This window comes from Vigna angularis, chromosome 11 (genome assembly GCF_016808095.1).
Source record: "Vigna angularis cultivar LongXiaoDou No.4 chromosome 11, ASM1680809v1, whole genome shotgun sequence".
NCBI lineage: Eukaryota > Viridiplantae > Streptophyta > Magnoliopsida > Fabales > Fabaceae > Vigna > Vigna angularis.
In genome coordinates, this window is record NC_068980.1 from 1388594 (window position 1) to 1404082 (window position 15489).

General features: G+C 34.2%; 1 protein-coding gene across 3 annotated transcripts; it reads right to left on the reverse strand.

Moving 5' to 3' along the window:
• Nucleotides 1-1253: 1253 nt before the first annotated feature.
• LOC108334120 (probable helicase MAGATAMA 3) lies at nt 1254-15362 on the reverse strand. Of its 3 annotated transcripts, XM_052870330.1 has the most exons (20): nt 15078-15362; nt 14838-14982; nt 14132-14265; nt 13827-14039; nt 13442-13633; nt 12471-12506; nt 11591-11676; nt 11320-11367; nt 10068-10179; nt 9891-9996; nt 9527-9624; nt 6672-6779; nt 6500-6592; nt 4483-4536; nt 4043-4101; nt 3861-3945; nt 2243-2611; nt 1833-1955; nt 1653-1739; nt 1254-1467 (listed from the first exon to the last, which is right to left on the reverse strand). In XM_052870330.1, exons 1-20 carry the CDS (start codon nt 15177-15179, stop codon nt 1255-1257), a joined length of 2463 nt encoding a protein of 820 aa, XP_052726290.1. In that variant the 5' UTR covers nt 15180-15362; the 3' UTR covers nt 1254. The 3 variants fall into 3 exon arrangements, with proteins under 3 accessions (XP_052726290.1, XP_052726292.1, XP_052726291.1); XM_052870332.1 differs by lacking the exon at nt 14132-14265 and having other exon boundaries at nt 13827-14036; nt 15078-15361; XM_052870331.1 differs by lacking the exon at nt 14132-14265 and having other exon boundaries at nt 15078-15361.
• Nucleotides 15363-15489: the final 127 nt, after the last annotated feature.

The window sequence follows — 15489 nt, forward strand, 5'->3', positions numbered from 1 at the left end:
TATTTAATATAAAACTAAGATAACAAACCGGTGGGAAATATATCAAAATATTTCTATTTAAGTTTCCATTTTTGGTATTTTCGTCCTTACAGAATACCTGATATCAAATAATGTTACTTTAATTACTTTTCCCTCTCCACCATTGATTGTTTGCTTTTAGCCTTGCCTTGTGCAACTCTATGAAACTAAAAACATGTTTTAATACTATAAACATTAATTTATTTTTCAACTCTAGTATAGCACAATAATTGCTACCTACTTATTATGTACAATAATATTCCTATCATGAATCATATTATAGTATTATGTACGGTGGATATTAATTAATGTTTTATTATTAAAGATTTGTATTTCTATTAAGACATAATCACATCTCAAATCTCTCGTATTTATAATTAACTCTGTATTAAATTTTGTTGTATATTGAATATTAAAAAAAAATTAACTGAGTTTTTATAATTTAATTTTTTTTCATAAACTATGTGATGACTGTTATTTTTTTCCGTTATTTTATTTATTTGTTTTTGTATATTAAGAAATGAGTTTATGTTGTTAATATAAAATGATATCCTAATTAATGTAAAGTAACAAATGTCTTTTATTTCTTTCATTAAAAATATGTTAGATAATGAGATCATCATATTATCATCTATAAGGAACAAAATATTGTCTCTGTCACCATAATTCATAGGACTCTTCATCCTGTTTTCCTATTGATAAGATTGTTTACTATGTCTTCTAATAACTTTCACAACATCATTTAGGATTATCAAGAAATTGTTTCCATCACCACTATTGATGAAATTATTCTTATGATCTGATTAAAATTGAGAAATAATCTTTATTATTAGACATGTGAAGAAGAATGCATTAAAAGTTATGAAAATATATTGAGAATGCATCTTACCATCAATTTCAATTTTAATATTTTAACAACTGTCCTAAGCACCCAGGTTAGTGTTAAATAGTGCTTCTTTAAAAAGTACAACTCAATAAAATTGCTTTCATCCTCAAACTTGTCATCATGTGGAAATAAAGCATACAAAATTTCATTTAATGGTAAAACAGAGACTAAGGTCGAAAAACAGGCCTAATAAAAAACTGTGCATTTTTACTTGCATGTAATAAATACCTGGTAGAAAATCAGTGACTATGCAGTGTCTTTTTCTGCATTAAATGAATACTATCATTTTTCTTTCTCATGACAAGAAAACGACATAAATTACACTTATACAATCTACAATTCAACTAACCTTAATCCTCATCAAAGCCCGCATCATTCATGTCCACGTCGCCATCGTCGTTGTCCTCAGCTTGTGCTTGGTCATCAAAGGTTGCAGCAGTGTTAGGCTGCACATCATTATCTACTGTATCAGTGGGTCCAATCAACTGAGATGGTTCGGCCACCTTTTTTTGCATGGAGGCCAGACTGTCATCACTGAAGAATGATGAATATGGTTGAGAAACCTGCAGATGAAAATTGTTTAGTTCGCCTTCAGCTTGGTGAAAATCCATAATCTAACCAGGAATGTATTAGCATAGATTCAGGTGGACCAACAAACGAATATTTATGTAGACATTATCGATAAAAGGAACATGTACTAATGGAGAATGGAAACTCTGATCAATTAGGCTCAATTAAATGACTTTACTTTGAATAAACAGTCCCTTTTCTCTGCACTTTCCACTAGCTTGTTCCATCGTTTACTCCTCCTTAATGTTGAGGCAGATCCAACCACCTATATCAACAACACAAAAATGGATCGGTCTTCAGGTGAATGGACCAAATGAAATCCATGAACTTATCACATTAACAAAAAAAGACATAGTACCAATACTGCTGACTTTGCTCTAGTGATCCCAACATTCATCCGTCGTTTGTCTTCTAAAAAACCTATGCCATCATCTTTGCTTGCCCTGACACATGAAAATATTGCAATGTCCTTTTCCCGTCCCTGAAACAGAGTAAATTATGATTTATTTCTTCAATTCCTTACGTTTTTTAAAACTTTAAATTTATAATTTAATCAAGCCAAATTACACAATGAAGGCTCGTCTATGGTGCAGTGCAACAGTTCATAACCAGCTATCTATGCACTCGTAATCTTAGTCTTGCAATATTCCAGATGGTAAACAATTTAAACCTTATTCAAGTATTTGCATAATTTACTGTTAAATAATCAGCAACAAAAGTCAAAATGAACATGCAGGATATCATACAATAAACACTAAGCTAGTTTACCTGGCAACCATCAACAGTACATATATCCACTAGTTTCTCAGCTGACATTCCAAAAATCTCCTCAAAACGTTTTTGGAAGAGCTTGACTTGTTGACTATAGGGTGATATAATTGCAACTTGGTTACCAGATTTGAGTGCCGGATAGAGTGAAATCAGTTTTTGATACAAGAATAGAACAAAGTCAACTTCCTCAATATTTATCCATGAACCACTCCCAGATGGTTGAGCCTCTTTTCCCTCGTGTATATCAAAGAAGCAGAAGGGGCCAAAGCAGCGGTAATCATGCCATGCCCGTATTGTCCGTGATTTCACCTCATCCCCATCTTGCAATAAGTCTCCATAAAACTCCTTGGAGGGAAAGCTTCTTATCTGTTCGATCATTACATAATAAAACTCATTCAGAAAAATTCACAGGAAATTTCAAAAAGAACAAAGTAATAAAAAAAGAATATAATGATGAGTTTTCTCCACAGAAAAGTAATAAAAAAGAAAAACAACTCAAGGACCAAATACTAATGATATTAACATAATCCCTTGATGGAACACGATAAAACTGATTAACAGGAACAGGTTATATTCCCTGTTATGTGATGCAATCAAATCCTAGGGAAAAAACTTCAGGATTTTAGAAGTGTGGTACACGACAGAATTTGAATCGGACCAGAGTAGTATTTATATTGAAATGAAGCAAAAATAGAGGAGAATCGTCTATTAAAATGTGGAAAAGAGGAGACTTTTAAGAGAAATAAAACCATGAATAGATCAGAGTTCCCATGCAAAATGGTAATTAAGGAAAACAAACCCAAACCCCCTCCCTCCCTATCCTGGGGAAGAACTTCTCTCAGGCTGCCCAAAATAACTTTCCAGCTTATCCCCCTCCAAATGCTTACTACTCTCCCTTCTCCCTCCAGCACAATTCTTGCATCTCCACTTTCTTTCTGCCAGCTGCCCTACTTTTCTCTTTCAGCTGGTGCCACTTGATTCCTTTTACACTCGTACACAAGCAGGCCTAATTTATGAGGCATATTTGTCCCTTCTTCTATTCTCCTAAGCCCCCTCATTTTCCATATATACCTTCCTTGTGGGCCTATTAGTAACGTGGAATATATCAAGATCAAATGCTAGAAAAATAGTTTAGGAACAGTAGAAGTGTCGCCTGGAATATTCTCTAGATATTCCATTTGTAAGTCTTCAATTTAAAACAACCTGTACTGTTTCTCATTTATATTCTTCAATCTAAAATATTGCCTCGCTCAGTTTCTTGATTACGCATCATTAAATGTCATTCCTTCAAAACCAAAATTCTACTGCACTTAAATTTTGTTAAAAAATCCACCACTATAATACCACTTAAGCAACAGAGCCAACATGGCCCCGGTATTTCCCCAGCAAATGAGGCAATTCTTAGGTCTGAACCAATTGAATTCATTTGGCCACACGAAGACCACGTTAGAGAAATTAATTTTGCAAGATTCTGCTTAACATGTATTAGAAATGAATTATGGCCTAAGTAAACTCCAAAATCTAATTCAAAGGGGGAAAGATTGCCCACACCTTACGAGCAGTATTTTAGCCATATTCTTAGCTAATATAGAACATGTTAACAGTATGCACCAACCTCAGGATGCATTCGATATTGAGTCTTCAACATTTTAACTGGATAGCCAGCCTCCATCAATCTTTTAAATAAGCTTGTGCCATATCTTAATTCATGAAACAATAAAGCCAAAAACTCATGTGTTAGAAAAAAGAATGGTTTAATGTATTAAAATCAAAATCACCACAAAACTAATTGTTTACCCGTGATTCTTAGCAATGTCCGAAATTACAGTTGCTGGAAGTTGAGCTGGATCACCAACCTTTAAAAATGTTCCAACAAAATGTAGCCTCAATAAGGACAACATTAGTCAAAATTACTTAAAAAGTTTGTAACCCAACAAGCTTCTAAAAGGGTTCAACAATTGTATAAAATATTTCCACTGTCCAGGCCTTTGTCTAACCATTAGTAATTAATAGACAAGAATTATCAATCCCATTGCTGTATACCATTTCACATTGTTTTGATTAAGAGTTAATATGAATAATGGATTTTCTTTCTTCGCACATGCTGTCAAAATGCATTTTTTTCCTCAATTTATATTTTATACATGATATAGAATATTGTTCACACATATATTACGATAAGTAAAAAGTAAAATGTTGTACGTTCCTGTAATGCAAGGATAAGCGATGTAAAGTACCAGAAAAACTTTTTTGCATTGATTGGCTAACGGAACAAGAGTTGCAGGCTCCACCTGTCATAAAGAGTTGAAATAAAATAAGCAACATCGTTTTAGATGTTATTGACAATCTTTAATCTGTTCATTACAAAAATAAGTTATACAGCCTGAAACTACATAATAATAAACCTTTTCAACCTTCCAAGATTGCCCATTTTCATTGCAACTTAGGAAAAAATATTAAAGTTATTAGTCTAGTTTAGTAAATAAATACAGTTCCTAAAGAATCTTGTTACGAAGTTCGTCCTTGTGTATTTGGTTCTACTTGTTTCATGTATGATATTTCTCCAAGATAAATTTATCTTGCTCATCGAATTCTCTTCTTGGGTGTTCTTGACTTGGGAGACCACATTTACTCCATGACAAGTATCCAAGTACTTGGGAAACCTACTTTCAAAAGAACCAAACAGTTAAATACTCCACCAAGTCGTACTGCTCAATGTGAGACTTAGGCACCATATACTACCCAAGTTCCTATAAAGGGCCATTCCTGAGAGTTGACATCTTGATGACTTTATCTGTATGACACTTAACTCAGTGACACTTCATTCAACTCCTGTATTGGTCAGGGCTCCTAGTAGTCAGAATTTTGTGTAGGTAACCCTTTTTGAGACACCAAGAACTAGGTCTGATGCCAATTGACAAGTACCTAAGAATTTGAGTAACTCACTCTCAAAAGTCAGCCATCAAAGGGGCAAAAGCAAACACTTGAATACTTCACCATGCATCCCATATCGCAGCTTGATGTGGGACTTAGGCGCCCATAACACCCAAGTTCCTATTGCTCGCCTACAAATTGATTCTTCAGTTCCTTTAATGTTGCATTTTTCAAGGAAATGCCTTTCTTCACTACCCAACAGAAACCAAATTCAAAATGCTACCACTGCCTTATCTAAGAAATCCTATCTTTTATCCTCAACTTTTGAATTCTCAAATATCAACAACCTATTCCCAACCACAGCAGCTCTCTCCTTTGACACTCATTTCTTATCAGTGTCATCCTTATATAGTGATCAATCCCCTGCCTTAGTGGTCTTCAACTATTCTAGTCCCATCTTAATCTTCCACTAGCTTACCTACTGTGGTTTGTAATTGTATTAATTCTACCTTTAATCTCCACCCCTTTTATAATTATTAGATAACTTCGTCAAACTACCATTTTTTTGCAATTTACTTTTGTGATACGGTGGATCCCTTGTACTCGAAATACATTTTAATTTTACTCTTTTATGAAAATAAATAAGCCAAGTGTTACACCAAAATGAGCATGTTTTAGCTTGCCGGAGGATCTGAGTTATGATATAAGTAGAACCCCAAGAACAAGGAAAATTCTTCAGAACACTGTCCCATTGAAAAACTTCACTAAAGAAAAAGAGGCCCTCTCAAGTGACAAAGACTTTTAGGGATTTCAGACTTTAGACTTAGTCCTCAGTAGCTTATTTACTCCAAGAGGAAAAAAAAAATTGTATTCCAGCCCCAAAATATTTGAAAACTCATTATAATCTAAAAGTATTTCTAACTTTATAATCTAAAATTATTTCTATTTTTTACCTCAGCTTAAGCTTTCCTGATAGTTGGTTCATGGGATATTATCAGTCTCTATGACCATAAGGTCTAGAGTTCAATCCTTTCCTCCCCTATTATTTTCTAATGAAAAGTTATACTCTAGCACAATACAGCTGGGTCTGTGCATTACTCACAGCTCAAGCCCAAAGGACTCCGGTGTGGGCAAGTAAGAGATACTAAGATTTAAAACATAAAATCATTTTTATGTCTTCACATGATAGCTTAAGTTCCAGGGATTATTGGTTCATGAAGGTTATTCCATCTTCATACTACAATTAAAAATAAATAAAAATTAGTTGCTGGAATATTTTGAGGTACCCCAGCAACTTCTTAAGATCAAACTTTGTCAAGTTAGTTTATATTATAAGCAATATTAAAAGTGTCTCAGCAACTAAGAGGATTTGACACTTACAGCCTGTGCTGCTTCATCTATAATCACAACATCAAATCCACGATTTAGTTTACTGAAAACATGGGAACCACTAAAGCTGAGAGTTGAGAAGACCTGCCAAGAAGACAGAAAATACTATGAAAATCAGATTGCTTTTGCTTATGCGTTCAACATAAAGTGTGGGAATACATACAATAGTGGCCTCGTCTAAAATTGCAGCTCGGATACTGTCATCATTACTTCCTGCAGTACTCTGCTTATTGGTGGATGATTTATTGGCACTAGAACGTTTTTGTTTCATCTGCATATAAAAGTTTCAACCTTTAAATTCAACCCAATTACATTTGAAGTGTGTTAATAATGCAGATTGCAATAGAAACAGCAATCCTGTAAGTAATGCTTAGACTACCAATTCAATAGTTAAAATACTGTCGCAATTGCTAGGGTGTGAACCAAATACATGAAATATCTATTATGCTCAAAATTTATTTTCTTTAAGAACATCATTCCAAAAAAGGTGTATAAAATGATCACCATATCATCAGTGGTTGGTACACATCATAAATAAAGCCACGACAGATGCACATGTTTTGGGCTTGAAATCTACATACAAACGTGTTTTCAGTTAATAACATCATATGACTAGATGACCCAATTATAAGATATATGAAGCCTGAACATGAAGGTAAATCATTTCATTGATCAGAGATCCTTGCCCACAAATGATGTAAAGTTTCAGTCCCAGTGCCGAGTGATGAAGCTTCAACATCTTCAAGTGCCAATAAACCTTAGGCATAGTTCTCAATGTCGAGCCAAGATACATTGCATGGATATCTATTGATCAAAAGCATACAGAATAATGCACGTTTGTCAATATTAAATTTAGCATATTATCGATTCTTTTGTGCACAAAGACAAACTACCTGCTTTTCAGAGATCTAGGCAATCAATCATAAATGGCATTATGCAAACAAGGTTCCAGAATATGGAAAAAGAGGAGGTTCTATTAGACTTCTCTTTTCCATTGCAGTTATTCACTTTGGAATCTGTTACAACTTGACATAAAAAATGCTACATGGTGATTTTGATGAAGTCTACATGGGGCATACTCTTGAATTTGTTGCTTAGGAAAAGTCGTCTAATTGTATGTGTCTACACAAGTCCTTATGTGGTCTCAAGCAATCACTATGTGCATGGTTTGGTCATATGTCAGAAAATTTACTTTCGACATTCTAGAAATGCTACGCCTGTGGACACAACAAAGGATTTAGGTATAAAACCTGTACCCAACTAAGGAGAGCCATATTCTAATCCTCAGTACAAATGGTTAGTTGGTATGCTAAATTACCTACTGTGACTCGTCCAGGTATTGCTTTTACAATGACCTTAGTAAGTCAATTTTTAAACTCTCCTTATCACGACCATTGAGATGTGATAGGATTCTTGGCAGCAACAACCCTGAACTCACACAGATACACACTTCAACACACCCACAACACACAGTACACACCAAAGATCCAAACTGTTTTATTATTCTGGTAACAGAGACTTATGTTTGTAAGCAACCAAGGGAGCAATCATCTCTTCACCCAGGATGTAATAATCCTGTCACTACAACAATAAACCCAAAACTGTCCCCCTAAGACACACCTCCCCCCTATATAACCAACCCTTCTCACCTAACAACCAAGCGTCTAACCAACTAACAACCTCCCTCACCCTATGTCCTGTTTTTCATCTCTTTTTTCCTAACATAAACTCTAAAGGTCCTATCAAGATGTCATCATACGGATCCTAAAGTATATTAAGAAGCCTCATGGCCAGCCCTCATTTTGAAGATATCTGAAATACTCAAATCGTTGGGTATCCTGACACCAATTAGGCAGGGTCACCAAGTGACAATTCAGGGTATTGTGTTCTTATTGAAATGATTTAACATGTGGAAAAGTGAGAAACAAAATTTTGTGATAAAATCTGCAGAAGCATATTACATGGCAATGACATTAGTCCCATGTGAGCTTATATTAGAATAAAGTTCTGAAATGCACCTTATATGTGTCAACTTGGTAGCAAGACACATTGCCTCTAATCCTATCTTTCACGATAGAACCAAACATATTGAGACAAATTGTTGTCTCATAAGAGAAGAATTAGAGTCTTAAGACAGACATCACCATTAGGTTTGTCAATTCTAGTGAACAATTAGTCCACATATTTAACAAGTTGCTTAGAGGACCAAGTATATTTGCAAAAAGCTAAGCATATATGATTATATGCTCCAACTTGAAGGGGAATGTTATCATTATAGAAATAAGGAATAAATCCTATATAATCAAACATATATAGATTATATATACATATTATTGGAAACCTTTTTATTTATTCAGATATCATATCTTTACTATTAGAGGATGTAAAGTCTCTTTTATTTATTGTAATGATTCTTTTTTCTCAATATAAATAAAATATCTATGTTGTATTAGAAACACACAGTTTCACTTCAATCTCAATCTTTCCTATAGTTTAATAGGAAGGATGATTAGAAGCTAAAGTAATCTAAAAAGAAATGAAGTATAACCTACTTCACTGGTTCTAGTAACACATTCACCAGCATAATTAACTCTAAAGAATCAATGTTTTGTTAGGAACAAATTTTGGAGCCTTTTCATCTAACTTCATATCACTCATTATATCAAGACTCTTCATTCATTTCAGGAGAATGTCAGCATCCCCTTAGGGTTGAATATTAACATCTAAACGTGGTGGTAAGTTTTTATTCAAAAAGAAAAAATTCATTGCATTTTATAGTTTTGAACTACAAATGTTTTCTTTATCAATAAAAACTTACCACTTTTAGATGCACAAATCAGTCAGTCCCAAGAGATGATGTTAATAAAACCGTTAAATTAATAACTAAGTTCCCCTCCAGACCTGCTGAGGCATAATCATGGCATTATAACAAAAGTTTACAATAGTGATATGAAAGATTATATAATGATGGTGGCAGCATAGCTAATTGAAACACATTTGGTCTAATATTCCACGTACAAGTTCATCCAGGGAAACAGCCTTGATAGAATGATGTGCTTTGAGACCAATCCGTACAATTTTAGGGCAATAAACACGGTCATTTTCATCGTGTACACCTAAGAACATCCATGAATAAAAATAAATATGCAATCATGATAAGACAGTATATAATACAGAATTCTTAAAATTTAAAGACTGGCCACACAACCAAGATAGCAATGACACCTCGCTAGTCAATGTGTCCTAGTTGAAATCTTAACCCCCCACCAAGCCCCCATCCCATTAAAAACACAAAACCAAGAGGGTCAAAATCATGGCAAGGGAATGAATGCAAAAAGAAAAATTCTTTTTCCCAAACAAATGCATTGAAGAAACTTAATACCTCCATTGAGAACCCTCAACACAATCTCATCAAGGGCAGAGTTTGATGGGGCGCAAACTAACACTCTTGCACGGTACTTACGACTTGAAGTTACAGCTTCAGGTTTCTGATAAAACCCATCATTAGAGATGTTATTTTGCAAGATCAACAATTTTAACCAATGAAAGTAGTACTTACTAGTTCATTTCCAGTAGTTGGGTAAAAGCCATCATCACCGTCTTTTGGCATCAGACTATCCCTAGGACTAATATTACTAAACCATGGAGACGCTACTCCCCAATGTCTTTGTCTGTCATGGGAAAAGGGAAAAGAAAATAAAATCTTCTAGCATGATGGAATATGAAAAGTGCATTCTGCTAACAATTGAATAAATAAGATCGAGAAATATCAGTGTATTCAACATAAACTGTTGTGCCTTTGATTGATGTATATATAAAGGTTACAAAAGGAGGCAACACAAGCTTGGTATGTATATATAAAAGAAATAATAAAATAACATTACATTTCAACACTAACAATGCTAGTATAAAACCCATTTGCGGTTTATTTTAATTGACCTTGGGACAGAAGTGGTCACCATACCAAGGTAATTTTGCAAGATATGTACTTTGAAACCAAATATTACAAGGCTCTTGTTGAACATCATCTAACCAAACTAAATTATTCTTGAATTCTACAAAAAAGGGTAAAAGAGCGAGCCAACATGCAAGAGATACTATAGAGGTTAAAATCAACTTTATCAGTTTGGAAGGGTACTCTGCTATGGACCTGCATTCATAAAATCAGCTAAATAAACTGACTTATGTGACTAATACTCCAATCATCTAGAATTGTACTTTAATTAAAATAACTTCTTGAAAACATCCTCAAGAATATTCTAATCAAAATACTTTATTTGGACCTTGGAGAATTCTAAAGTACAGTTAAGCCAATAGGTTCTTTCTCTCTTGTCATACTCCAACAACACAAATATCAAATAAGTAATCATCCAGATCACTTACTTCTATAAGCCAAAGTCAAAAAAATGTCATAAGCTTTAAACAATTTTCCCAGCTTCTTACGATGTTGATATAAAATTAAACCATCTAAAGTGAAAGAGAAACCAAGGAAAAGTGCACTTAACTTGAATTACAGCTATTTTCTTATGATATAATACAAAAATCAAATTTTACCCTTATTGTTGCACTTCTACTTGATTCACAACATTTGTTTATGAACTACTTGAAGGTAGGCATGGCAAGAGAGCAAACATGCATAACACAAAGCAAGAAGAGACTAATAATGAACATAACAGATAAGGATTTCAAAAGATGGCGGATATGGGGAATTAAAAGAAATATTATGTCAGAATCACTGGAAATAACCAACATCGGTAGCAAGAAGTTTTCTTAACCAAGTAAAGCCTAAATATTTTCAAAGCAAATCTTACTTCTCCTCAGTAGGTAATTGTGGTCCTTGCCTTAGCTCATAGGTCCTGCTTTCAAAAGAAAATATCAATAAGCATATGTATGAATAAAGAGCAAGAAAGATTAAGCATAAATATGACCATAAATTGCTTGGTAGAAGCAAAATTTGCTTCAAAATCTCACTTGTACCAGGCACACTCCTAACAGAATGCTTTGCTGAAGACAACAATTGAAACAAAAAACTGAATTTTTAGAAATAGAAGACTGCAGACATATACTAAATATTATGCTTACTTAGAATGCACTCTTGTAGGAGTTGCATGCAAAATGGTACTTAGAATCCCAAGTATGGTCTGAGTCTTCCCAGTCCCTGGGGGGCCCTGAAAGGAGTTGGTTAGGCTCGATTACAATTTTTTTATTATAAAAAAAGACTACATTACATTGATAAAAACCCAGATGTCTCATAGGTATTTTGCATGAGGATAGTTGAACAAATAAGATTGATAGAGAAACTGTTAGGTTTCTGGATTAAAAGGAACCTAAAACGTTTAGTTCTACACCCAAAGACACCAGTGTTATCAACACCCAGCACTGGAAACGTATCTATTATTCCAAAGCAAGCAGAGTACAATAAAACAACCAAGGGAAAATGTTTCCCTTCACACAGGTTGCAACTAGTCCTGTCCAGCCTCTCAAACTAATAAAAACGTCCCTTCTAAACGACACAACCACACCTATATATAGTCTTCCCATTAAGGAGACTATAGCATCCCAAACCACCTGGACAGCCCAAACCACCTGTAGCAAACTATGTTTTATTTTTAACAACTTTCCTCCTAACATAAACATTCATAATCCTATCATTACACGCTACAGCCTGAACAACCTTGTCCTCAAGATTGAAATCTGGAAAGTGATCCCATATGATCGCCACATCCTCCCATGTTGCTGCCTCTGGTCCCCCTTCTTGCTATTCAATGAGAACTTACTGTTTCAAATTGGCAGTTCTTTGAAATAAATTTCTCCAATTCCCGAATATAACAAACAAGTCTTTTCAGAAAAATAATTCAGCATAACTGATAAACATAACACCAAGCATAGCCTAACAGAAAAGGGAAATATGAAAAACCATTAAAAGAATTTTAGAAGAGAAAAAAGCCAAATAGAGACCCACCTGTATCAGAACAAAGGCTTTTGATGATAGACCAGCCTGGAACAGAAATAAAATGTTAAAATGGAATGAATAAAGGTTACAAGAGTTTTACATCTTATTAAGGAATGAAAACTTCTAATCAATCTTCACTTTCTTTTTTCTCCTCTTTGTTGTTTGACTTGTAACTTATTATGATGGCATATGTTGCAGTGTAGATTTTTCTAACAATTGTGCATGCTTGAATATGCTTTAAACTAAAGGGATAAAATGGTTTTCTTTCCTAGCTAAACTATTATGCTTCACCTTACAAAAGCTAACTTTGAGAAAGGAGAATTTGTTCAGACAGTATAAATGTAACAGCTTTTAAATTTTTTAAAAGATCTTTCAAAAGGGTTCATCAACAAAAGCACATTATCTTCCAAAAGAGTGATAAGAATTTTATTGGACAAAAGAAAATAATAAAGGAGAAAGAATTTATAAAGATGGGGAGATAAATGCGTGATTTAAGTTTATTGTTTCAGTTCATTTGAAATTAGATATTAGGTAGTTTGTTTTGGATGCCTTTTGCTCCTACATTTCTTTTTCTGACTCCTATATCAAAACCAAAAGAAATTAAGATGAGATTGAAATTGGAAAAACCCAAGCCTTTAACAAGTACAGAAGAAAAGAAACGTGGAAAACAAGGAGCATTTTCAAATTGAAAAAACTTGATGACAAAAAAGTAAAACAGAACTCTGAATGATATGCTATGCATCATAATACGTTTGAGTAGTATATCCTTTAACTAAATGTGAAATCCAAACTTGCAAATATGCCCCCCTCTTGTCATAATCCAGCATTTATTCTTTCCAAACTATATATCAGTAACAAAAAAAGAGAAAAAGCAAATTGGATTGCTTAAAAAAAGAAGAAAGACAAAAAAACAAACCTGAGTTGATGAACAAGTTTTAGTTTTATTTACTTTATTGAACTTCTAAAATAAAAAAACTCACTGTAATGGCCTCACGCTGGTACTGATTAAAACTATTTTCAACATATTCCCTCAACGGTGTTGGGATTTTCCATCCATCGACTTCTGTGCCAAAATCTTCTCCAACTGCACTTAATATTAAATCCTTGTACGGGAGACAGCCTAAAGTTCGAATAGCCAAATATTCACGAGCAATTGTAGATAAGCTGCATTGCTGCATGATTTTCACATTGGATCAACGGCAAAGCTAATTTAAAAGAAAATGCCTTTTGTTAAGAAAAAAAAATTCTGAAAACCTTTATATTTCTATTATAAATTAATAATACAATTAATCAAGGAAGGCAGCCTCCACATACGAAACACACACAATATTGATATCACTAGAAGTACATGATAGAATAGGTTACCTTCATAAAATATAACTGTCTTTCTGTCTCGCATATATGAGATCGCATGTTAAACAGCCTAGGGCAAGATTTTACATCATCTGTATTATATTTTAAGAACTCCCCAGCAAGATAGAGTCTAACTCGAACAAGTCGGGTATCAAAATATTTCCGGACATGTTCCACCAAAGCAAATGCATAAACAGTAGGTAATCTTTTTCTATCTAAGAACTGCTGCGATAAAAATATAGATAGGCATCAATTCAAATTCGAATAGGCAAAAAATTCAAAGCCCAAAACACATAACTTCTCATCACTGGTAGTACCTTATCTCTGGAAAGCAGCAAAAGATCATTCTGTGATATTGATTCTCCCTCATTAATTTCACACGGAAATTCTATAAAATGAAAATCATCTGCCTCACACCAACTTTTTACCACCCCCAATTTGCAATAAGTCACTGGTCAGGCAAACAAAAAAAATTCTTAAGCAAAAAGACCCTTCAAACTTTTATTTTGGTCCCTAGGGTATCTGATAGGTTTCTGGTATACACTCTTAACCTCCTAACAGTATCTCAGTAGAGTGCTAGAGACTAATACAAAGATTTATGAAGTCTCTCAAAGCCGACAGCTAAAAAGACTAATCCAAAACTCTATTTAAAGGGCAAGTCTCTCTTAATAGATATTCTCTATTAACACACACTCAGAATCGGACCTTTGATTATGTGCTTACTAAGTAGATTTATTTGTCAACCATACCTCACTACATTGGTGGACCCTTCTAACTTTAAAACATGAAAAGCAAACCAATTATTATTTAAATTGAAGTGAGAAAGGGAGAACCGCAACTTAGACAGGGCTTTAACAGTCCTCTGACTAGTGCTACAAAGTCAGTCACTCCCACCCAATTAACAAGAATAGTATAGAAAGGGCTAAAGACCTCAGACAAAGGCTGTTAACAACTGTGCTACATAGCTACTGCAAGAATAATAATCTTCTCAAAAAACGAAAAAATAGTTGAAATTAAACATACCCTCTTCTTCCTCTTTCCCCTTAATGATCTGGGATTTGGCTTCTTCAAAGATGAGCGGTTCGTAGGTTGCAATATAGTCATCAACGTCTGTATACCGGTTCTTCACCTTCACGAGTGTCGACTCCGCAGTCCCTTCCTTCTGCTTCTGAAAATACCAACTTCCAAAAGACATTACGAAAGCAAATTAAAAAGAAAAAAACACAGCAAAAAAGAAAAATAGTAAGGAATAAAGTGTATTGCCATATATTCCTTGAGGAGAGCTAAGTAGTCCCAACTAAGAATAATCTTGTAAAAGCGGCGGATTACGGATTCTTCCTGAAGCTTTTTCTTCTCCACTGCCATAACAACCGATGGAGGGAAAAGGGTAGCATAGGCTTCCGCCGAAGCTGCAACGCCGAAAGATTTGATGCACTGGAGGCAGCGTTTGGGCGAAGGCAACTGCGGCTTCAAAAAAGGGGAAGCAAGGATGGCAGGAGAATGATGGGACGAACAGTATCTTTCAAAAACCAAAATCACAATGTGGCTTAGAAAATTATTAACCATAAACAAAAATAAAATTTATAAAATATGGTGGAGAATACTAAATATTTATTATCTTAAAAAATTAAAATAATCAATATTTTATTCTCTTATATCTACATGGATTTATATT